The 23,988-nt window shown below is 63.0% G+C and overlaps 1 protein-coding gene across 1 annotated transcript; it reads right to left on the minus strand.

Annotated features, from left to right (window-relative positions):
* Positions 1-11,867: 11,867 nt before the first annotated feature.
* MKNK2 (MAPK interacting serine/threonine kinase 2) lies at positions 11,868-23,709 on the minus strand. Its single transcript, XM_041763379.1, has 14 exons — positions 23,546-23,709; positions 23,274-23,409; positions 20,133-20,229; positions 19,943-20,044; positions 19,765-19,862; positions 17,708-17,787; positions 17,309-17,382; positions 16,948-17,052; positions 16,791-16,846; positions 16,607-16,702; positions 16,015-16,209; positions 15,016-15,180; positions 14,324-14,367; positions 11,868-14,007 (listed from the first exon to the last, which is right to left on the minus strand). The coding sequence occupies exons 2-14, from the start codon at positions 23,322-23,324 to the stop codon at positions 13,770-13,772; spliced, it is 1,401 nt and encodes a 466-aa protein (XP_041619313.1). The 5' UTR covers positions 23,325-23,409; positions 23,546-23,709; the 3' UTR covers positions 11,868-13,769.
* Between the last annotated feature and the right edge of the window lie 279 nt (positions 23,710-23,988).

Consider the following 23,988-nt stretch of genomic DNA (forward strand, 5'->3'; position numbering starts at 1 on the left):
CTGGGGCAGGGAGGAGCATCCGTGACTGTGGATACTGGGGACACCTCTTCAGTTCCTGTGCACTGATATTTGGTGCAAAACTGCTTAACGGCTACTTAAATGATCAGTTGGACATGATCGACTCTGAAGAGTGTGAGTTCATATTGCTATTTCCGATTTGTCTCTAACAATACTCTACAACAGGTGTCCCAGGACTCCCGGGGGGCTCAGCGGTTGAGCGTCTGGCTTCAGCTCAGGGCGTGACCCCAGGGTCATCGGATCAAGTCACATGTCGGGCTCCCCACAGGGAACCGGCTTCTGCCCCTGCCTGTGTTTCTCATGGATAAATAAAATCTTTTAAAAAAAGAAAAAAAAAAGGATGTCCTCAGCAAATATGGCCTGCCTGTGTGCTACACCTAGCCCCTCACTTGTTGTTGTAAGTAAGGTTTTATTGGCACACAGCCAGGCCCATTCGTTGCATGTCGTCCATGCCCGCTTCCCAGCTTCCGGGGCAGATTTGAGTAATTGCTGTGGAGACCAAAGGGCTGGAAACACGTGCAGACCCTCCTCCAAAGACACCTGGCTGGGGATCCCGGGGTGGCTCAGTGGTTTAGCGCCTGCCTTCAGGCCAGGGCATGGTCTTGGAGTCCCGGGATCGAGGCCTGCAACAGGCTCCCTGCATGGAGCCTGCTTCTCCGTCTGCCTGCGTCTCTGCCTCTCTCTGGGTGTGTCTGTCTCTGCATCTGCGTCTCTCATGAATAAATGAATAAAATATTTTTAATTATTTTTTTTAAAGATTATATATTTATTTATTCATGACAGACACAGAGAGAGAGAGAGGCAGAGACACAGGCAGAGGGAGAAGCAGGCTCCATGCAGCGAGCCGGACGTGGGACTCGATCCCGGGTCTCCAGGATCACGCCCTGGACTGAAAGTGGTGCCAAACCGCTGAGCCACCAGGGCTGCCCATAAATGAATAAAATCTTAATAAAATAAAATAAATAAATAAATAAATAAATAAACAAAGACACCTGGCTGAGTGTTCAGCCCCTTGCCCAAAATATAATTTTATATTTTCTTTTTTTTTAATTTTTATTTATTTATGATAGTCACACAGGGAAAGAGAGAGGCAGAGACACAGGCAGAGGGAGAAGCAGGCTCCATGCACCAGGAGCCCGACGTGGGATTCGATCCCGGGTCTCCAGGATCGTGCCCTGGGCCAAAGGCAGGCGCCAAACCGCTGCGCCACCCAGGGATCCCTAATTTTATATTTTCTTTTATCCCTTGGTGAACCTGTAAGTTTCTGAAGATCCCGATTGTAACTCGTGTAACTTCATATTCGTCTTACCTGCCAACCTAAGCCTCCAGCCCGGGCCCTGGCAGTGATGCCCACAGCATCCACGGTGGCCGCGGTTGCAAATGGAGGTGTGAGAACGATCACAAGCGCGGTAGCTTTAAACACTAGTCCCCGACGGTTCTGGGGGGCCGGGGGCTGGCGGGGCCCTGGGGCTGAAATCGAGGCGCCGTGCCAGACGGGGAGCGGGCCCCTGTACAGGCCGGGCCAGGAGACAGTGAAGGACAGGGGACCACTGCGGGGGGGGGGAGGGGGCAATTCCTCTCTAGGCTTGGCGGCTCGCTGTCCCCCCCCCCCCCGACTGGCTCAGCGCGCACACCGCGGTGGTCCCAGCACCTTCTGCCCCTCGCGGGCTCCGGGGCGACCCTGTTCCTGCCCTTTGCGGTCGCCTCATCCTGGCCTCTGCTTCCCTTGCGGTGTCTCCTCCAACTCTGACCCTCCTGCCGCTTTTATAAGGACCCTTGTCAGGTGACTGGGCCCTCTGGGGAATCCAGGGTCACCCTCATTCAGGGTCCTTCTGCCCTGTGAAGTGACAGACGCACAGGTTCTAGGGATGGTGCTCGCTGCAAAATTACTTAAACTTCGCTGTATGTTTGGAAATCTAAATCAAATGCTGACGAGGGAAAAAAGTCAAATCGTTTTCCACGTTTTGGGGCTTGGGCTCGCACTCCAGCAGCGGTTGGAGCCGCGCAGGGCGCAGGGTGCACGGCTGGGGCCCACCCCAGGCCCCAAAGGCAAGGACAAGGAGGCTGTCCCCGAGCCTCCGCCGGAGTCGGGTTGACCTGAGTCTGCGGGAAGCACAGGCCGCCTCGCGGGCTCCCAGGACTGCCTGCGCGCTGCACCTGCTGCACGCGTTGCTCCGGCTGCTGCCGACTGGATTGGCGGCCGGGCCGTTGTTTTCCGGGCTGATTTCCAGCCTCTGGGTGCTTGGCCTGGTCACTGCAGTGCAGTGCATTTTTTTTTTTAAACATGATTATTCTCTCACTCGTGTTTATTGTTCTGTGTTGTGTGTGTCCTTGCTCAGCCCTGAACCAGGAACTACAGGGTCAGCTTCTGGAAGTTGTCTGGAACAATACAGCAAGTGCTCAAAACGACATGCAGACAAATATAAACTGCTGCGGGTTTTGATGTTTTTAACCCAAATGACACCCGTCTGGCCAGTTTTGTCAAAATCGGCCACCGGCGCTCACCTCGGCCTCCGGTAATAGGAACGACGGCGCCAGAGAGGGTCGCTGATTTGCCGGCGGCGCTGGCCTCCTCCCCAGGTTAGCGATCCCGGGGCTTTGGCTGTTCTGCGGACACAGGAACCAGAAAGCTCCTCCTGCTAACCCTTGGGCATCCCTTTGATGAGAAAACAAGAGACATTTTTCATGTTCTGATCTTGTTCACCTTCTCAATGCTCAGCTAACCTAACCTGTGTAAGGAAGCAGTAGCTGAAAAGTCACACAAGGGACTTATATGTGGAATCACATATTTGCAGTCTCATGGTTCTCTAGATATTTTCTTTTTTTTTTAATATTTATTCATTTATTTATGATAGACATAGAGAGAGAGAGAGAGAGAGACAGAGAGAGGCAGAGACACAGGCAGAGGGAGAAGCAGGCTCCATGCCGGGAGCCCGACGTGGGACTCAATCCCGGGACTCCAGGATCGCGCCCTGGGCCCAAGGCAGGCACCAAAACACTCAGCCACCCAGGGATCCCCTAGATATTTTCTTTTCCCATTGCTGGGGGAAAACCAATTAAAACCTGAGGTCTCGGGATCCCTGGGTGGCGCAGAGGTTTAGCGCCTGCCTTTGGCCCAGGGCGCGATCCTGGAGACCCGGGATCGAATCCCACATCGGGCTCCCGGTGCATGGAGCCTGCTTCTCCCTCTGCCTATGTCTCTGCCTCTCTCTCTCTCTCTCTCTCTCTCTCTGTGTGACTATCATAAATAAATAAAAATTTAAAAAATAAAAATAAAACTCAAAAAAAAAAAAAAAACCTGAGGTCTCCTGTGAGTCTCAGTGGGACTTGTCATCTATTCCTTGCACCGTGTTGGGCACTGTCCACGGGGCCCCTCTTAGCACATGTACCTGCAGAAAAGCTTTGTGCAGCACAACTGTGTGCATCATACTGTACATCTAAATATGCATCTGCCGGGGCGCCTGGGTGTCTCTGTTGGTTGGGCATCTGCCTTCGGCTCAGGTCATGATTCCGAGGTCCTGAGATCGAGTCCCCCATCGGGCTCCCTGCTCAGTGGAAAGTCTGCTTCTCTCTCTCTCTCCCTCAAATAAATAAATAAAATTTAAAAAAAAAGAGGTAAGACTACATTTATTTAGGCTGCATACTCATGTGGTCAAACTATAAACAAAGTGAGAAAATAATAATCATATATTTCAAGTTACTGACCGTGGTGGAGGAAGGGTCGCCAGGGGGTGGGGGAGCTTCTCAGTCAGGACAGGGATCCTGTGTTGACTTGATGAGAGAACCTGTTTTTTGTTGTTGTTGTTTCGTTTTTGTTTTTTTAAGATTTTATTTATTAAGGGATCCCTGGGTGGCTCAGCGGTTCGGCGCCTGCCTTCGGCCCAGGGTGTGATCCTGGAGTCCCTGGATCGAGTCCCACGTCAGGCTTCCCACATGGAGCCTGCTTCATTTCCCAATAAAAAGCTTTTCACAAATGATGTTTCAAAAGACAGGGGCAGCCCGGGTGTCTCGGCGGTTTGGTGCCCCCTTTGGCCCGGGGAGTGGTCCTGGGGTCCCGGGATCGAGTCCCACGCCGGGCTCCCTGCATGGAGCCTGCTTCTCCTCTGCCTGTCTCTGCCTCTCTCTCTGTGTCTCTCATGAATAAATAAAATCTTTAAATACAAAACAAAAAAAAACTCAAAAGACATCAGTCAGGCGTTCGGCTCTTGGTCCCGGGGTCATGAGCTGAGCCCCACATTGGGCATTAAAAAAAAGCACAGACGGGATCCCTGGGTGGCGCAGCAGTTTGGCGCCTGCCTTTGGCCCAGGGCGCGATCCTGGAGACCCGGGATCGAATCCCACGTCGGGCTCCCAGTGCATGGAGCCTGCTTCTCCCTCTGCCTGTGTCTCTGCCTCTCTCTCTGTGTGTGTGTGACTATCATAAATAAATAAAAATTTTTAAAAAAGATTAAAAAAAAAAAAACAGACAAGTCAGTTAGATTATAACAAATTTTGGCTATAAAGCCACAATCACACTTTATTTTACATTCTCTGGAATAATAGTTCACCCACTGGCTTTTTTTTTTTTTCAAGATTCCATTTGTAGCAATTTCTATGCCCAAGGTGGAGCTCAAACTCACGACCCTGAGATCAAGAGTCACACGCTCCACCGTCTGAGCCAGCCTGGAGCCCCTGGTAGAGTTTTTATTAGAGCAAGTAGAAGGAATTCCAAATGCATTAGCCATTTCAGCTTTGGTGCCAAAATGCAAATCTTTGCAAGGATTAAAGTAGGTGACCCAAGGGGCCCTGGGCGGGCTCAGTCGGTGGAGCGGGCAACTCCTGATCTGGAGGTCATGACTTTGAGCCCCGCGCTGAGGGTAGAGAGGACTTAAAAATAAAATCTTTAAAACAATAATATAAAAAGATAAAATAGGTAATGCTTAATCCACAAAGTTGCATGTTTGTAACTGCCTTATTGCAGTTTAAAAATATATATACCTAAAAAATATATATATTATATATAAATATATATAAATATATATATACCTGTATTTCTGAGATGTATTTCTGTTAGCAATACAAAAAGAAATATTCTGAAACGCAAGAAAGAAATGTTCACTTTTATTTTTATTTTTTTTTTTTTTAAATTTTTATTTATTTATGATAGTCACACACAGAGAGAGAGAGAGAGAGAGAGAGAGAGAGAGGCAGAGACATAGGCAGAGGGAGAAGCAGGCTCCATGCACCGGGAGCTTGACGTGGGATTCGATCCCGGGTCTCCAGGATAGCGCCCTGGGCCAAAGGCAGGCGCTAAACCACTGCGCCACCCAGGGATCCCGAAATGTTCACTTTTAATATGTCATATTGTCTATTGTAAACTGGAAGCATTTTTTTAAATACTAATTTTTTTAAATGCTAAATTTATTTATTTTTTTTAATTTTTATTTATTTATGATAGTCAGAGAGAGGGAGAGAGAGAGAGAGAGAGGCAGAGGGAGAAGCAGGCTCCATGCACTGGGAGCCCGACATGGGATTCGATCCCGGGTCTCCAGGGTCACGCCCTGGGCCAAAGGCAGGCACTAAACTGCTGCGCCACCCAGGGATCCCCTAAATGCTAAATTTAAAACGAATTTTAGGTGCCACTGGGCGGCTCAGCAGTTGAGCGTCTGCCCAGGGTCAGGTTGTGACCCCGGGGTCCCGGGATCGAGTCCCGCATCTGGCTCCCCGCAGGGAGCCTGCTGCTCCCTCTGCCTGGGTCTCTGCCTCTCTCTGTGTCTCTCATGAATAAATAAATAAAATTCAAAAAAGAAAAAAAGTTCAGCAGACATTAAAATGCGACATTTTCCATGGGTGGTCTGGTGTCCTTTAGAAGACGCAGAGATTGGGATCCCTGGGTGGCGCAGCGGTTTGGCGCCTGCCTTTGGCCCAGGGCGTGATCCTGGAGACCCGGGATCGAGTCCCACGTCGGGCTCCCGGTGCATGGAGCCTGCTTCTCCCTCTGCCTGTGTCTCTGCCTCTCTCTCTCTCTGTGACTATCATAAATAAATTAAAAAAAAAAAAATTTAGAAGACACAGAGATTAACTGTGAAAGCAGAAAGTTGAGGACACCCGGCCCAGGGGTGACAGGGGGCGACCACAGCCGGTTGCGACCTCCTTGGACTCTTCCTGCAGGTCCCCCCCGCCCCCCCAGCGCCTGTGGGGTCCCTGCAACCAGTCCCCCGGAAGGCGCTGGATCTTCCGGCCCGGGGTGGGGGGCCTTGAACCGCTCCCTAGAGGGCGCTGCGCACACGGCCCATCCCAGGATCTCGGCTTGGTTCCGGAGACTCCCCTGCCGGCAGAGGGCAGCTGGGGGTGTCATCGCCCCGACTCTGGGAGCTGGGATATCATTCACACCAAAGATGCCTGACATGGGGCGGGGGTGGGGGACAAAGGTCAGCAAAAAATGTAGAGGGAGCCGCTGAGGGGCATCGAGGCAGGCTACCCCCAACATATGCCACTTTGGTGTGAGAATCCCTTTGAGCCGAGCGTCTGAGCTCCTGAAATCCCTCATCTGCCCCAAAGACCTCGGTGGTCATAGATCCCTTCCAGGGACCAATGTCTCCTCTCGGAGAAGAGCTGGCCCCACTGCCAGATAGACTGTCACCAACTGTCGTATGGCCCGTCCGTTCTCCTGAGGGCCCACTGATGGCTCCTGAGTCACCTGCTCTCCCGTCCGTGGCCTGCCCCCCGCGGCGCTGATCGAGCTCCCAGATCGCGGTTCCCTCTGCCCATTCGCTTCCCTCTGAGGCCCGAGCGCGTAAAATCAAAAATAAATAAAAGTGTACAGGCTCCTAGGGAAATGTCTTTCATTAGTTTAATCGACAGGTCCCTGGCATAGAACCTAAGAGGGTAGAGGAAAAGCTTTCCAGCCCCCACGCCCCGGAAGCCTGCCGGTGACATCCGCGGGGGGGAACATCCCCGGCGGCGCCCGGCGGACCCGGATTCCGTCTCCGGCCGAGGTCTCCTCCCAGTCAGGCCGAGCACAGGGAGACGGGGTCCCCGGGTCACCGACTGGGTGAGTGACTGGCTTTGGGGGACGGAGGGGGACCCGCGTGATGGACATTCCCACTCCCAGGCGTGCAGCCCGCGTGGCCACCGGCTCCCGTGGCCCGGGTAGGACAGCGGAGGGGCGCCCCCAGCCTTACGTGCCTCTGGGGCCGCCACCTGCCCCTCCTCAGGCTGATCTCCCTCGCAGGACCCGGCAAGTCCAAAGTCGCCTGCGCGACTGCTGATCGCGGACACCCGGGGGCCAGTCTGTGTCCTTCCCCGCGGGTCGTGGAGGGAGGCGGCGGCTGAGGCCTGAGAGCCGTAAGGCCTCTCTTCCGGAGGCGGCATCTGTGAGGGGTCACCGCGGCCCGGGTTCTGGGGACAAGCAGGAGGCCACCTCGGGGGACCCGCAGGCGTGTCCCGGGCTCATCAGAGGTGCATGTCCCCGCGCTGTCTGCCCCGAGGCCCAGAGGAGCAGCTGTGGGCGGCCCAGCAGGAAACCCGGGACCCGGTTGTCAATCCCTGGTCAAGGGGACCCAAGGGGGCGTGAAGGAGACTGCAGGGTGGGCCCCTATGTCCCTCCCCGTGCTGGGGGCCCGTGGCCTGGGTCACCCCCCCAGCCCCAGACCAGGGAGCCCAGGGTGCGGAGCATCAGGGCCGAGACTCGACAGAGGGACACACTGCGGTCCCGTCCCCTGTCCCACTGGGCAGGGTGGCCGCTTGCCCGGGACAGAGGAGAGAGCCGAGGCCCGCCGCCCAGGAGCGGAGCCAGAGACAAATCTAAGTGTGTCCTGTTGTTGTTTGGGTTTTGCTTTACCTTTTAAAAATTATTATGATAAAATACATAAAACACGAAATTGGCCACGTTAATATGTTTGAAGCTGACAGCTTGGGGCACGAAGCACACTCACCCCGCCGTGCACCCAGTGCCACACCGTCTCCAGAACCTTCCATCCCCCCACATGGAGACCCCGTCCCCAGGAAGCACGGACCCCCGCCCCCTCCCTGTCCCCCAGAGAGCCATCGATGACCCCTGCCCCCTTCACCAGCCCCCTGTCCCCTCCCCTCCTGGACGTGTCACACGTGGACCCACACCCGCGGGGCCTCCTGTGTCTGGTCCCCTCCCTGAGCGTCGGGGGCTCGGGGTCCTGGGAGGGAGCCCCACTCTCAGCAAGCCGCCTGCTGCCCCCTCGGCCTCGGCCTGCTGTGCTCTCTCCATCTGTCAAACAAATACATAAAATCTTTTAAAACAAAACAAAACAAGCCGGTTCTAAGCCAGTGAGTCTGGGGATCACCCGATCCGCAGCCACGAACCGGAGCGTTTCCCGCCTGGGTTTGGGGGGCGGCTCCGGGCAGCGGCGTGGACTGGGGCTCGCGCCCTCCTGGCCGCCTCTGTGGGACCCAGTGTGGCCGTGCGCCCCCCGCAGACATGCTCCAGGAAACATGTAGGTCACTCGGGAGCGTTTCAGCGCATGTACCTGACGTGTTTTCATTCTGGGAAACAGTTCGGGTGGGAGGGTGGCTCTTCGCTGCTCCCACGGAGATACAGAGGGGAGGGGGGCGGGAGCCAGCCCCCGGAGCCTGCAGCCCCCCTTCCCACTGACACCGCCCCCCCAGTGCCTGCGGGGCTCCACCTGCCCACGCACAGGGCTCCGAGCTCTCCTTTCCCACCGGCCCCCCCCCAGCCCTCACCCCACCAGGGGCCCCGGGTGGGGGCTGTGCCAGCAAAGGGAAGGGTGTGGAGGACTGGGAGCCCGCCCCATGACCGACACCCCCACGGCCACCTGTGGGCGGGGACAGGGAGGGCCGAGCTGGAGTCATTGGGTCGGGGCTCTGCTCCCCCCACCCCTCCCCCCAGGAGCCTTGGTCCGGTGCCCAGTGTGTACCCAGGCTCAGGATGGAGGGACCCGGGGACCGACCCCAGACCAGGCGGCCGCCCGAGCCTGTGTTTCCACGGGGGACCCACCAGCCCCCCAGGCTCGATGCATTTACATCAAATAGAAATACATGAAGCATTTGGTCCGCGTTTGCTTTGGCCGCATTTCAGCTCGAAGCCACATGTGGCGGTGCCTGTGTGTCCCTCGTTCCAGAAGGTTCTGTCAGAGGGCAGCAGGTCTCTGGTCCAGCCTGATGCACTTCTTTTGCCAAGCAGAAGAGAGGGAAGGGGCACGGAAGCGGGGCGGGCGGGTGGAGCGTCCCCTCCCGGGCTGGGCTGCAGCGACGACGTCACGGTGTAACAGAGCTTGGCTCCTGTTGGCAGCGGTCACTGGCAGCGGACACTGGCAGCGGTCACCGCGTGCCTGGAGCCAGGCTCAAGGGAAGGGACGCTGAGACCGGAGCCGGGGCAGGGCTGAGTCCCCCAGCCCATGAGCTTGGGTCGGGAGTGACCGGAGTGACCAGGGCTCCGACCTGCCACTTTACGTGGCCCCCGGGCCTTCAGGTGCCACCTGGAAGGCGCTGACCGACCCACTGCTACTCCTGCCGCGGGCCTGCGAGGGCTCCGGGAACTTGCTGCATCCCCAGGGGCCTGGGTGCAGGCGTTCCGAGCCCCCCCTCCGAGCTGAGGGCGCAGTGCTGGGCAAGCACCCGACCCCCAGTCCTTGTTGGCGTCCCCGCCTTCTGCTGCCTCGCAGGGGTCACAAAAGGGAAATTGAGTCAGGGGACAGCTGGAGCTATTAATGTCACATTCCACGTGCGGAAACTGAGTCTCTGTGGGGGAAATGCTGGACGGGACAGGAACCCCGAAGCATCTTCCCAAGGTGTGGGGCTCAATCCCATGACCTCCAGACTGTGACCTGACCTGAATGAAATCAAGAGTCGGATGCGCTACCAGCTGAGCCACCCGGGCGCCCCAACCTACTTTTTTTTTTTTAATAAAAGTTATTTCTAGGGGACGCCCGGTGGCTCAGTGGTTCAGCACCTGCCTTCGGCTCAGGGTGTGACCCCGGGGTCCTGGGATTGAGTCCCGCATCGGGCTCCCTGCAGGGAGCCTGCTTCTCCCTCTGCCTGGGTCTCTGCCTCTCTCTGTGTCTCATGAATAAATAAATAAATAATATCTTTTAAAAAATAAAAAATGTATTTCTAAAAAAGTTTTAGCTTTACAGAAAGAAACCGTGAAGACAACCCAGTTTCCAGACGCCCACCCATTTCCCCGTCAGGAGCACCCAACAGCCGCAGCATGGGCAGTGCCTTGTCCAGGGCCGCGCGGGGCGCAAGCCCACATCACAGACGTGATTCCAGGGCGCCTGGGGCGCAGGTCCCACCCGTGTAGCTGCACCGGCCGGGAGGCTGGGGACCCCACGCCCGCATTCCCCTGGGCCCAGGTGGAGACGGGCCAGGCCGCCCGCCAGTCACCGCCTGGGAGCGCCTCCCAGTGCCTCCGACCCCGCCCGGGATTTCCTGCGGCTCCTCGGCTCGGAGACGTGGAAGGGGCGGGTGGGAGACGTGGAAGGGGCGGGGTTGCCCAGAAGAGACCGCAGCGGCGACGACAAGCTGTGCCCCAAGGCGGAGGAGGCAGGGAGAGGTCAGCGCGAGGCCTGGCACGGCCGGGCAGGGCTCGGCGCCACCTGGGAGGGCGGGAGCTTGGCATGGGGCGCCCACATGTGCGCCAGGCTGGGCAAGGGACAGGGGAGTGGCCCGAGGCATTGGGGGGGGCCTTGGCAGCGCGGTCCTGGAGGGGCTGGTGGGGCCCCGCCCGGGGCACGTGGCTGCAGGATCTCGGGGTCTCGGAGGAGGGCTCTAGGAGGGCGCTTAACAAGGGCGGGGCAGGGGGGGGCTCCGGAGAGTGGGGGCGGGGCGGGGCCCGTGGCCCCCCGGTGCCCAGGACAGCCCAGCGCCCCTGCCTGTGCAGGTGGCCCTTCGCGGCCCCCCGGGCGCCTCGCTCTCCCCAGTCCGGGGGCCAGGCTGACGCGGGTGCTCCCGGCTGACCTCCTGACACGGCCAGGCCTTCGTTGGCTCTGCGGCCTCCCGGCCACCGCCCTGTCACCGGGCCCGTCACCCCTCGCTAGGCTGGCTGCAAGGTGGCACGGTGACAAGGCGGTCCTTCCAAAAATGAAATGACATCTGACCAGGTCGATGCCCGATCGCATCCCTGCCAGTGTCCACTACACGCACAGCAGCACAACTCCCGTGGCCAACAAAGTGGGAACAACCTGAGTGTCCGCGGACGGATGGACAGACACGCCGTGTCCCCCACGCACGCACACGGCCCCCCGCCGCCGGCAGGAGTGAGGCACCGGCACACGCTGCTCCCGGGGATGGATCTGGAGCCGAGAGCCGAGCCTGCACTGGTGCACGGGGGGTGGGGGGTGGGGGGGTGCCCACCTGACCCAGAGCCGGGGCCACCTGCCAGGCCACCTGCCAGCTGTAGCGCTCTGCGGCACTCTGGGATCCCTGGTGGTCAGAAGAGGAAGCTGAAGCCCCGCAGCCCAGGCTGACCCCCTCCCCCTTCCCGTGGCTCCCGCCTCCAGGAAGCCAACCCGGATCTGCTCCCTCCCCACGAGGCAGGTCACGTGGGAGGCTCCTGTGACCAGGTTGCAGGCTTCAGTGGCACAAGCTGCCCTCTTCTGCCTCCAAGATCTGGGGCAGCCCGGAGGCCTCGGGCCGGGGAGGGGACGGGAGGGGACGCCGCTTCCAAGGCCAGCTCAGCCTCCTGGCTCCCTCTTTGGTTCCGGGAACGTTTGCCACCGGCGTCCGGCGGGCCTGCCCAGCACCCCTGGCCCAGCCCGCGGCCTTGGGTGCGAGTCCACCCGCTGCACCCGCCCACCTGTGGACTCGGGGCGTCACCGGGGAGGAGAGCTGCTTTGGGGCCGCTTGTGACGGAACAGAAAACCAGGACGAGGACACACGGGTTTTTGACTTTTATTAAATCCTTACAAAACAATACAAAAGTCCGGCATGACAGTTGGTGTAAGGAAATGAGCTGTATCGATTCACCTGGTACGGTAGTTAAAGTGCTCGGGTGTTCTCCCCCCACTTTTAAAAAACTTTTTTTTTTTTTTGTCTTTTTTACATTTCTCAACGTTGAAACGTGGCCGTTCCCCTCCCCCGGCGCCGGGCAGCCTGGGAGCCGGGCGCTCATTCACAGTAACGGTTCTGACAGTCCTCCGGGTCACACGGGGTCACACTGCCCGCGTGACGGGGGAGGCAGTGGCTGTCCCACCTTTGGGAAAAAGAAAAGCTCCTCACAGCTCTGCTTTCCAGAATAGAACGGCCAAGGCGCCCGGGGCGGGCGGGGGTCCATTGGTTTCTTTTTTACAAAAAGGCAGAAGCCCCAGTTGCAAAACATAGAAGAATCACCGATGGGCAAGAAGCAGGGGGTGGGGGCGGCCTCCCCACCCCCCGGGGTCTTTGGAAAGGCCAGTCCACAGATCCAGGCGGGCGGGGGGCCAGGCGGGGGTTCCAGTCCCCACCAGCCGCGGGACTGCCGCAGAAACGGCGTCTGGGCCCCCCGACCCACGAGGCCCCCCAACATTCAAGTATTCAAGAACAGGGAAGGGAAGTCAACTGATGTCTTCAAAAACTTAACAAAACAGGACGAACAAGTAGAAGCCAGAGGGCTTTCCAGGCCCTGGCCTGACCCCAGGCACGCTGCCCTGGCGGGCCCCCACCCTCACCCTCCGGCCGCAGAAGCCAGTGCGCCGAGCAAGGGGGCCCGTATTGCATAGTGTTTCCCACCCGAGGACGAGGGGGCGTCAGAGTCCCCGAGCCTGGCGGAGGCGGGCACGGCGATTCCTGGGTGCCCGGAGGGAGGCCGTGGCGGCTGCGGCGGTTTTCCTGAAGGCGGGCAGAGACGCTGCCCTCGGGGTGAGGGGCTTCAGCAGAACCCCTGGGTGGGCCCTGGCTCTGGGGGGGGGGGGGGCGGTGCCAACAGAGCTTCCACACCAGACCCCAGGGGTGACCACAAGGGGCGGGACGTGTCCGTGGTCGTCAGACTGAGCCCTGAGAAGGGGCACTTGGGTGCCCGGGGAGGGGGGCCCTGTGGGACCCCCACGTTGGCTGACGGGCGCAGGTCCAGCCCCTCCCACTTCCTCTGGCCCCACCCTCCTGGTAGGCAGGGTCCCCCTTGGAGAGGGCGGGAGGTGTACCCCCTGCACCCCAGGTCCCAAGCTCAAGGTTGGAGAGAGCCCTGATTGTCAGGCAGAGAGGGGAGTCCAGCGGGCAGCTGCAGGCCATCCCCCCACCCTCCCGCCATGAGGGAGACCTGAGAAGCCCCTGCCCCACCAGGCGATCAGGGTGTCTTTGGGGTGAGGGATGAGGAGCTGCTGTGTCACCGAGGGGAGATGGGGGGTTGGCCCGTCCCTGAAAAATACTGCGAGGGCTGGGGAGGGGGCGCATTCCTGGCCCCCAGCTCTGGAAGACGACAAACGCCCTCCTCTCCTGAGTCACAACTGGGCGGGGCGGGCAGGGGGACCTTTCACAGTACAGGTGAGCATCTGGGGCTGGGGCGGCGGGACGGGCAAGCCCCGCGACACACACCCTCCACTCTCCTCCCCGGGCACCTGCTTTGCTTTTAACACCTTTAAAGGGGGAAAATGAGGGTGGGGAAGAAAAAAGAAAAACCCAACAGCAAAAACCTCATATAAAAAGAGCACCCCCCCAGCTGAGCTTAGCGCCTGGGAGCCCAGCCAGGGGAGGGCAGCCTGCTGGGTACCAGCAGGCAACAGCTTAAAAAAATCTTTAGATTTGATCGAGGTGGGGGGCAGGGGGAGGGGAGGGAGTGACCTATGTACAGAGAGAGGGAGGGGTCATGCGTGGTCTCCCACCAGGACCACGGGGGCCGCAGACAGGCTGGCTCGCTGCCGCCTCTGGGCCAGCTTGCTCTGAGAGGGCGGGGACAGCCGCAGGCAGCGTGAGGTAGCTCGGATGACCACGGGCGGGCCCTGCTCCGCCTCCTCGGCTGCGTCCTCCTCGCGCTGGGCCAGCTGCCGGTTCATGGCGATGGCCTCAGCCGCAAACGATGTGAGCTCTTTGGCACAGCTGTTCCTGGGGAGGGGGCAGTCCCCGAGGAGCTGGAGGGTGGCTGCCGGGCAGGCCCCGATCCTCCCAGGACCCCAGGGGCTGTGCAGTACCCTGGGGTAGCAGCGGCAGGCCCCAGGCCCCCCCAAACGTCCCTGCAGGGCCAGGACCCCCGCTCAGGCCCAATCGCTCACCACCACTGGCACAAGACAGCCCAAACACTCAGATGGCCTCCCAGCTTAACAATTTAAAGAGAGTAGTCTTTTTTTGAAGCATCTTAATGTGAATCCCCCGACTCGGGGTCCCCCTGCCCCCCGGACCCAAGACCCCATGCGGACCTCACCTCTGCAGGACCATGGGTGTGGGCAGCGTGTTCTCCGGAGCGCACTGCAAGGAGACAGGAGGGGCTAGGCTGAAGGGCAGGAGCCCAGCAGGGGCTCAAGAGAGTTTCTACCCGCGGGTCTCCTGATGCTCCCAGAAGGCTTGGGCAGCCCCCACCAGCTCTGCTTCCAGACCAGGGCCCCAGTTGTAACTCCCCACGGAGCCCTGGGGCCACTTCTATTCTGGTTGAGACCCTTGCCCTTATGGCCTCGTCCTGGGCGAGAGCTTGGCTCGGGTGACCGCTGGCCAAAGAAACGCCAGGCTCTTCCCGGATGGATGGGGACAGAGAGCCAGACAGGGCCAGCAGCTGTGAATCCACCCATCTCGGCAGGCCCCGCCCAACACCTGGATGACCTCAGCCTGCTGTGCCGAACCAGGTGTGCTAAGCCAGGTGTGCCGAGCAGGATGAGCCCCCGAAGGCTGCAGGGCACAAGGCCAAACAGTTCACTGCAAACCAATTCCTGCAGGCCCAGCCCCTACCTGGCAGCAGGAGGTGGACACTCCTGCTGCACCTGTGCCCCCACAGGTGGCCAAGATGGAGCCCCAGAGCCACGCTGCAGGTGTTGATGCTGGCCCCTCTTGTACACGCGCTCCAAGTTGCCACCTAGCCCACCGGAGGCTGCATGGAGGCAGGACTTAGCAGGGCTCACTCACCCCCTGCACCCATGGGTGCTGCAGGACTTGTGCGGCGCTCAGCCTCTGCTTGGCGTCGCGGACGAGAAGCTTTGAGATGAGGTCTTTGGCAGCAAAGGAGATGTGGGCCCAGTCCTTCTCGGGAAACTCATACTTGCCCTCCTGGATGCTCTCAAACAGCATGTTCTATGGGACAGGAGTACAAGGGAGCGAAGGGTCAGCCGCAGGCAAGTGCACCCAAGACGTACCCGCACTGGCTGGGACTGGAGCCGGGCACCCCAGGACACCGCTTCATAACTAGCTCTGCCAGGTCCCCAGGCCCAACCATGCGGCAGGATCCACGACGGGGACAAAGCACACAACCCTCCCCACTGGCAGCAGGGTGGGCAGGGGGCCTGAGATCTGCTGGCAGGACGGGGGGCTCCGGGGGGCCAGGTGACTGGGAGTGACGCAGGCTGGACAGGAGAGCAGCATCAGGCAAGCGCTCAGTGGACCCGGCCCGGGACACGCTGCCCCGCGACACGCTGCCCCGCAGCCAGGCTGATGGGCAGAGGCCGTGAGGCTGGAAGCTGCTCATCACAAGCCGTGCTTCTCCCCAGGGCAGCTCCCTGACTCCCAACTGCCTTCTCCCAGGGGCCCTGGAACCAAAATGCCTGTAACCCGAGAAGGGCCGGCCAGCACCGCCTTGTGGACGTCCCAGATGGGGGGGCGGTGGGGTGCAGGGGGCCTGAGGGATGCAGGGCCCTATGGGATGAGGGGTGGGGGGACCTTTGGGGTGCAGGGTCCCAAGGGGTGCAGGACCTCTGGGATGCTGGGGTGGAAGGGCCCGCGGGGCGCGGGTGTGGGGGCCGTGTGTGTGGCAGGGCGCAGGGGCCCCGGGATGTAGGGGCAGGAGCCTCTGGGGTGCGGGGCCCCAGGGGTACAGGGTGGAAGGGCCCGCGGGGCGCGGTGTCGGGTTCCTTGTGCAGCAGGGGCGGAGGCCCCCGTCGGCGGTCGGGGTCGGGTCGGGGAGCCCCGCACCTGGCAGGCCGGGCAGGCCTCGCCGCGGTCCCAGCCGCAGTCGCTGCCGCAGTGGCCCACGAAGGGCGGGTAGCCGCTGAGCAGGATGTAGAGGATGACGCCCAGGCTCCAAAGGTCGCAGCGCTTGTCGTAGATGCTGGCCTCCTCGCTGAAGGCCTCCACCACCTCGGGGGCCATGTACTCCGCCGAGCCGCACTGCGGGCGGGGCCGGCGTCAGGGCCCGAGGGCGGAGGGCAGCGGCCGGGACTTCCCGGCGTCCCGTGAGGGCGGATCGCAGGGTCACCGGCCCCGCTTCGCCCGACGCCCCGCCCAGCCAATCAGAGGCGGGCCAAGGCCCAGCCCCGCCTCCCCGCCCAATCAACAGGTGGCAGGTGCCCGCCCCGCCCCGCCGCCCAATCAGCTGCCGGGAGCCGGCCCCGCCCCGCCCCCTGCGGCCCCGCCCGCCCCTCTCCGCGGGGCCAATCAGCGGCTGTTGCTAAGCAAAAAGCCCCAGCTCGGCGGCGCGCGGCCGCCGCACCTCGAGGTTACGCAACCGCGGCGGAGCGGGCCGGGGCCAGCGGGTCGGGGCGTGCCCGCCGCCCGCGCGCCTCACCGGGGTGAGCAGCTCCGGCGTGGAGATGGGCGAGCAGTCCCCGTTGAGCTTGATGCCGCTGCCCAGGTCGAAGTCGCAGATCTTCACGGGGGAGACCTGGGCGGGGTGGGAAGGGGCGGTGAGGCGGGGTCGCGCCCGCGGCCGCAGGGAAGGCGGCTCCCCGGCGCCCTACCTGGCGCCCTACCTGGTTCGGGTGCTCACAGAGGATGTTTTCTGGCTTGAGGTCCCTGTGGGCGATGCCTGCGTGGGAACCGGGGGACAGTCAGCTGGGGCGGGGGGGGCGTCCTGGGCAGGCGGCCAGCGCAGGGCTGGGCGCCGCTGGGGCCACGCCCGCCACCCACCTTTGTTGTGCAGGAAGTCCAGGGCGCTGGCCACGTCCTGCACGACCACGCTGGCCTCCAGCTCGTTGAAGTGCCGCCGCTTGTGGATGTGGCTCAGGATGGAGCCTGGGGCAGGCGGTGGTGGAGGGAGAACAGGGACGGGTCACCTGTGTCCCCAGCCCCCCACCGTTCCCCCAACAGGGAAGCACCCACTCTGGCCGCCTGGGCCTCAAAATCTGCAACCCTGAGCTGCCGTGGGCACAGCAGCTCAGACCCCACAAGCCCCCCACCCTGCATATGCTCCTGCACGATGGAAAGGCTCTCCCTGGTGGCCCAGCCCACCGCCCACGGACACCCAGCTGGACACCCAGGCCCCACCTACCGCCCCGCATCTTCTCAAACACCAAGTAGAAGCGGTCCTCCTCCTCAAAGAACTCTATCAGCTCTAGAACATTCCTGGGGCACGGGTCAGGGGTGTTGGGAGAGGCAGAAGAGGAGAGAGGCTTCCTGAGGCCCCTGTGCACCCCCGGCCCAGCAGGTGCACACCCTTTCCACCCCCACCTGCCACAGGAAGGCAGAGGCTGGGAGGGGCGCTGTGGGCGTGCTTCTACCCTGCCCACTCGGGACCGCCCGACTCTAGGTCTGACCCAGTGTATCCCGCGCAGAGGCGGATTCGCAAGGGGTGCCCCCTAAGTGCTGGCTGGGGATGACGCGAGATTCAGGCCCATTCATCCACGGAAAGCCGAGCAGGGCTGTTGTGTGGCGAGGTGTGTCACGTTACCTGTGTCCCTGGCACTGATACAGCATCTCCACCTCCCGGAAAACCCTACTCCGAATGTGGCCCGGCTGCTTCTCGATGATCTAGAAGGAGGTGGGGCAAGAGACAGAGCAGCTGGGTCAGCCAGACCCTCCAAAGCCCAAGGCGCCCCTCCCAGAAATTTGCCCTGTGCCGTGCCTACGATCTTAAGTTCTAGGAAGCAGAGCTCTCTTCCTGGGCCCAGAATTTGCCAGAAGTTAGAACTATGGAGTCAGCACAAGCTTGGGGGGAGGGGGCAGGAGGAATGTGCAACATGTTTCCCAAGTGGCAGCAGGGAAGAGACCAGCTGGACAGGAAAGGCAGAAACAGAGGGGCTAGGCCTTCTCCACTCCCGACCCCACGGGCGGGGGGTGTCAGGGACCCAGGGACTGCACAGCTTCCCCTCCCCGACCAGGAGACTGCCAGCCACTGCGTGGACCCCCATACCACCCAGGGAATGGAGGAGCCTCAGGGCACCTGGCTGCCAGCCAAGCCGTCCCTACCGGCCTCCGTGCCAAGTCCCACCTCTCTAGTTTCGTGACAGTCTGGGCAGTTGTGTGGGTCCCTCAGCCCAGGCCTGTTTCAGGTTGGCCCTCCTGCCAACCAGCAGGCACAGTCTCCTGGGACTCCAGAGCCTCAGGAAGCCAGCTTCTGCCTCCAAACCCCTCTGGCACCCAGGGACTCTGGGCCCATGCCCGTCCAGACCTCCCCCCAGCCACCTTTGCTCACAGAAGTGGGGGTAGAAGGTGCCTGTGGTTCCCTCCAGGCAGCCCTGGCCCCAGGCACCCACTGGGGACCTCTTCCCATGCTGGATCTTTGGGTCCCCTCTAACTGGGAGATGAGGCAGGCGAGGTCACCCCCTGGCCCAGGGGTTCCCTGTCCCGTGCAATGGCCTGGAAGAGGGGAACGTGGTGTGTGCCCCAGCTTGTTCCAGCAGCAGGAAGGCATGGCGTCCATTTGCTGCCCGGTCCAGCCTATGCCCTGTGCCACCTGTCTGGTGACAAACACACCTGTGCCACAGAGGGGCAGGGCAGCCAGGCTTCAGGGCCTCTGCCACAACGCCAGGAGCTCCCCTCTGATGGAGTAAACTGAGCCTCATCCTCTCTCTTGGGAATCTGGCTAGGACCCCCACTTTATGAAGGAAAACGTGGTCCCTCCAGAAAGAGGGATGGCCTTACGGGGGGGGGGGGGGTCACATGGCATCGGGTTCAGACTATTTAACCTCTCTGAGCCTTGTTCCTAACTGTCCAACAGTGACAAGAAGCCAGGCTACCCAGCAGGGTCCTGAGGAGGGAAGCACCCAGAACAGAAAAGTGCTGGAGGCCCTGCATCCAGTTCTCTCACACTGTCGCCCCCACCCCGCCCGGGACTCCCCAGGGCAGGGACCATGGCCTCCTTTATCCTCAGACTTCCCCCAAGGCCGAGGCCCTGGCCAGCCCTCTCACCCGGGAGCGCTGGGCTTCCTGTGGTGCAGCCAGCCTCCTGTGACCCCACCCCACCTGGATGCAGGGTCACCGGGGAAGAACACAGGGCCACGCGGCCTGGCCAACAAACAGGTTTCGAGGCCACGGCTCCCAGGCCACCTGGCTATACTGTGGATCAGGGTCCGCAGGGGAACACTCAAGCAGAGGTTCTTTTGGGCCTGCCCTGCTCTCCCCTAAATGCCAAGCTTCCTCGGGCCCCGGGTATGGCATTGCCTTCTAATGCTTGTAACCAAGATGGAGAACCGCTGGTCACTCCTGAGAAACGGCACCAGGTGACCCAGAGATAAGGGCCAACTCTGACTGAAGCCCCAGCTCTCAGCCGCGCTGGTCCTTGCAGTCACCTCCTGCCCAGCCTCAGGGGCTCAGACCAGCCTGACCCAGATTCCCAGGGGTGGCCTGAGTCACTGGCCCTAGGGCCATTTTTAGACACTAGTTTTCCCCAGCTGCTGGTCCAGGGGCTCGAATGCCAGCTCCCCTCCTCCCGCCACCCTTGGCCAGGGCCGGATCCCAGGCGCCGCGGGAAGCGGTGAGGGGGGCCACGCGGGCGCCGGCGCTCACCTTGACGGCATACTCCTGGTTAGTGATGAGGTTGACGCAGGTCTGCACTCGGGCGTGGGCGCCCTCCCCGAGCACATCCTCCTGCAGCTGGTAGACGTCTGAGGAGCAGGGGGGCGGTGAGAGCTGCCCCGGGCCAGCCCCAGCTCCCCGGCCCCCCCACCCCGCCGGTCCCACTCACCTTCGAACCTGCCCGAGAAGCTGTCAGTGGCCCGGCACCGCTTCTTCTTCTTGACCCTCTTCTTGGCGTCTGGGATGTCGATGGGCTGGCTCGCGGGCATATCTGCACTGGGAGACCGGGGGTGAGGCCCGTCCTGCTCGGCCCAGCCCTCACCCCTCCGGGCCAGAGCCCCTCCCTCTCAGGCCCTCACCAGGGCGGGCGGGGCACTCCAGGCTGAAGCCGGTCTCCCCGGTGTCCCCGCGGGGGGTCTGGTCTAAGGAGAAGGCCAGCTCGAAAGGGTTCTGCCCCTGCAGGGGGAGGAGAGGAGAGCGCTCAGGCAGGTCAAGGGGAACAAAGCCTGGCCTCGGCGGGCTGTGAGGAAATGGGCCCCCGGGGGCCAGGAAGGGATGCAGCGAGGGGAGGGCGGGCAGGACTCACCCTGGTGCCCCGGCCATGCCTCACACCCCGCCTGCTCGCCCCTGCAGAATGGGGCCAAGGCCGTGGCCCAACTGGTCCCGGGGCTGCCGGGGATCAAAGGCAGCAGGACGGCAGGCCGGTCAGTGGGAGGAGGTGAGTCAGGGCTTCCAGGCGGGTTCCCAGCAGGCCTGCCTGCTTTCCCACGGCCTCCTGGGAGGGCCCCTGCCTTTCTGGCCTCAGTGTCCCCTCTGTCAGTGGGGACGCCACGGCGCTCCTGGCCACGTACTGTGCTCCCACTGTTACCGGCCGTCTCCCCCGGACTCTAGAGGCTCCCGAGACGGGCCTCCGGGCCCTTCCGCGTGACGGTGTGAACACGGGCCGCCCTGTGCCCGGCCCTGCCGAGTCCTGTTTCACCCCCAGGACGGAGCCCCTCGTGGACCCGGGGACCCACTGGAGGCTGCCCGCCGGCCCCCGGGACTGGGGACTAGACCCCGACTGGGAAAGGAAGAGGCTGGGGGCGGAGAAACCGTTCCTTGCCCCCCACAGCACTGCTGCGCTCTGCAGGGCAGGCGGGCCAGGGTGAGGACCGAGGGCCCGGCCTTGAGGTGGGAGGCCTCGGAGGTGGGGACGCCGAGGCCAGCCAGGCTCCTTCAGGAGGCAGCTCTAATTTCGCTCCCGAACCCTCGTAGACTAGGGGGCCAGGGCCGTGGGTGGGCGTGGCGGGCCCGTGGGCACAGCGGTGCTGCTGATGCCGGGCGACCAGGGTCACCGCCCCTCCCTGCGCCGCAGGACACCGGGGGCCGGGCTGTGGCTGGAGGGCCGTCCAGAGGAGCTCCAGGAGCGCCGTGGAGACCCCGAGGGACCCGCTGCAGAAGGAGCTGGGCCCGATTCCTACAGACAGGAGGCCCGGAAGCCAGGCCGGCAGCCCAGGGGGGCAGGCAGAGGTCAGAGGGAGCGGCTGAAAAACACGCACAGGCCCTCCCCGCCTCCCCACCCACCCTGCAGATAGTTGCTAGGAGGCCGGCAGGGCAGGGGAGCGGGGAGAAGGGAGTACTCCAGCCAGCCCGCGGGCTCGGTCGGGGTCCCGGCCCTGCCTGCTGGGGGGCCGGCCCCCTGGGGACTCAGGCACACAGCCCTCGGGAGGGCCGCCCACCAGCCATCCGATAAGGCTCCTCCATAGGTGCCAGGTTACCACTTCCACCCGGGAGGAGGGGCTCCAGGACACCCACGGGAGAGGCGATTAGGAGGGCGGGTAGAGGGAGGCTCGCCGACAGCAGCCAGCACCGTCACCCACCGGCTACCTCGCCTCGGTCCAGTGACCTGAGCCGCGGGCCTCCCGGCCCGCGTGAGATGGGAGGAAGCTGCCCACAGTTCGTCCCAACCAGGAAGGGCGCAAGGACCCCCGCGGGCCTGCTGGGTCCCCTCACCACCCCACGCGCCTGTCCCAGCCTCCGACTCGGGGACAGAAAGGGTGGCCGCGCCACCCCCGGGGGAAAGCCAGCTCCAGTGTCCTCGCCCCCACATGCAGGGGGGACCCAGGACAAACACCTGCTCTTTCCGAGCCTCCGACTTGCCAGCGGAAAATGGGGAAAGTATGTTGGGAGACGCCTGGCAGAAGCATGTCCCTGCTGCGGCCGGGCGGGAGGAGGGAGCTGGCCCGGGCCCAAGGGAGCAGGCTCGGCGTGGAGGAGGAGAGGGGTTGGGCAGCTGGGAGGCCAGGTCAGCGCGGAGGCTCCCGGCCCGTGTGTCCCCCCCACCCCCTGCACTGCCACAGTCCCACCTGGGCGCAGCCTCTGGTCCCAAGCAATGTGGGCGGGCTGGGCCTGGGGCTGGCCTCTGGCCTCCACTCAGCAGGCCTTGGCAGGAGGCGGCTGGAACCATCCAGAAAGTTCGAGTTTGCTTTGGCCGCCATGCTGGCCCCTCACGCTGACCCCGTCTCAGCTCATGCCCAGCCCCAAGAGCGGACAGACCACTGCCAGTGACGTCTTGGGTCCACCCCCTGCAGCCCAGCCCTGGAGGCCTGGACCTGCCAAGGCTGTTGCTGCCCAGCAGGGAGGGGGTGCGGATGACAGGCGTGTGGGCAGGGGTGGGGCGCGCTGGCCCCAGATGCTGGCTGGACGGGCCTGGGAATTCTAACCCAAACAATCTCAGCTGGCTCCTCCCACCCCGGTGTGGAGCACGCCTGTGTACACATGCACACACACACACACACACACACACGCGTGCGCGCGCCTGCACACACACCCAGGTCCTGCCTTCTGTACAGGGCAACAGGTCCCTGCCCAAGGAGGCCCGGGGAAGCCATTACATAACTCGGCTGGCGGGGTGGGGCGGCCGTTGACATCACTGCGTCCCCTGAGCCAGCCCTGTGGGGCCCCAGCCCAGCACCTGCCCGCCCCCCAGACTTGCTCATCTGAGACCAAGACTCGGCTGCAGCCGTGGGGCCACCGCAGAAACTTCCCGCTCCCACAGGAAATAGCACTCAGGCCTGGAGCGTCTAGGAGGTGCAGGGCTGGGGGGCGTCCAATCCACTCCCCCGTTCTGCAGACCACCTAGGAGGGCTTTTGGGGACCTGCAGCCCTACCTCCGGGCCCTGGAGGAGAGACCCCCACGGACCCACAGGCCCAAGCTGACAAGGACTGGACTGTGGCCTGCCCAGCTCCCTACCAGTGCACACCCGGCCGGGGTCAGCAAGGGACACACAGCCAGGTGCCCCCACGAGCTGGGGGCCCCGGCCCCACTTGGGGCTCCTGGAGGAAAGACCCCACAGTCCCCAGGGCCCCCCACCCCCCAGCGCACACCCGCGGGGGCAGCCCCGACGCCCGGCGGGGGCAGGCACGAGCCCCGGGGAGGGTCCTGGGGGTGGGCCACACGCCCCCCACCGGCCACCCGAGCGGACCACCTCCCAGCGGCCCCAAGCCCACCCGGCCCTCACCTTGAACGAACGGTGGAAGCCCTGAAGTTCGGCTGTTTTCTTCTGCACCATCTTCTGTCCGGGCCCCGCCAGCGGGGGAGGGGACGGCGGGCCCGGGGGGGCGGCCCGTGGGCGGGGGGCGGCCGGGGAGGGGAGCCTGCAGGCGGGAGCAGACAAAGGAGAGCGTGAGCGGCTGCGGCCAACGCGCCGGGAGCCCGGGCCGCCGAGGCGCCGCGGGGCCCGATCCCCGAGACCCGGTCGGGGCCGGGCCAGGGTCGCCGGGCCGCACTCACCGGGGTCGGGCTCGGGCCGCGGCCGCAGTGCCGCCGCCGCCGCCGCCCGACACACGCAGCCCGGACCCCGCTGCGCGGACCGCGCGGGGAACAGCGCCGCCGCCGCCGCCACCACCGCGGACTCCTCCGCCTGGGCCGCCGCCGCCGCCGAGAGGAGCCGGGCGCGCCGCCCCGCCGCCGCCTTTATAGGCCGGCCTTGGCCCCGCCCCGCACGCATGCCCCGCCCCCGCCCGCCCCGCCCACACGCGCACGGCGGGGGCGGGGCCGGAGGGCCGGAGGGGCCGAGTGCGGCTGCGCGCTCGGGCCGTGCGGGGCGGCCACGCGCCTGCGCGGTGAGGCGCGCGGGGCTCCGGGAGGACCTGGAGGGAGGCCGGCGGTTGCAGGCGGGGCTGCCCGAGGCCCCGGGAGGCCCGCGGGTCGCTGGCACCGACCTGGAGCCGGGC

The sequence above is a fragment of the Vulpes lagopus genome, chromosome 7 (assembly GCF_018345385.1).
Source record: "Vulpes lagopus strain Blue_001 chromosome 7, ASM1834538v1, whole genome shotgun sequence".
Classification (NCBI taxonomy): Eukaryota; Metazoa; Chordata; class Mammalia; order Carnivora; family Canidae; genus Vulpes; species Vulpes lagopus.

Excerpts from the sequence above, each read along its gene's own strand:
- MKNK2 (XM_041763379.1), bottom strand. The coding sequence starts at position 23,324 with ATGGTGCAGAAGAAAACAGCCGAACTTCAGGGCTTCCACCGTTCGTTC. Across the intron at positions 20,230-23,273 it reads GCTTCCACCGTTCGTTCAAG|GGGCAGAACCCTTTCGAGCT; the intron begins GTGAGGGCCGGG and ends CTCCCCCTGCAG. Across the intron at positions 15,181-16,014 it reads AGGCCTGCCCGGCCTGCCAG|AACATGCTGTTTGAGAGCAT; the intron begins GTGCGGGGCTCC and ends CCTGTCCCATAG.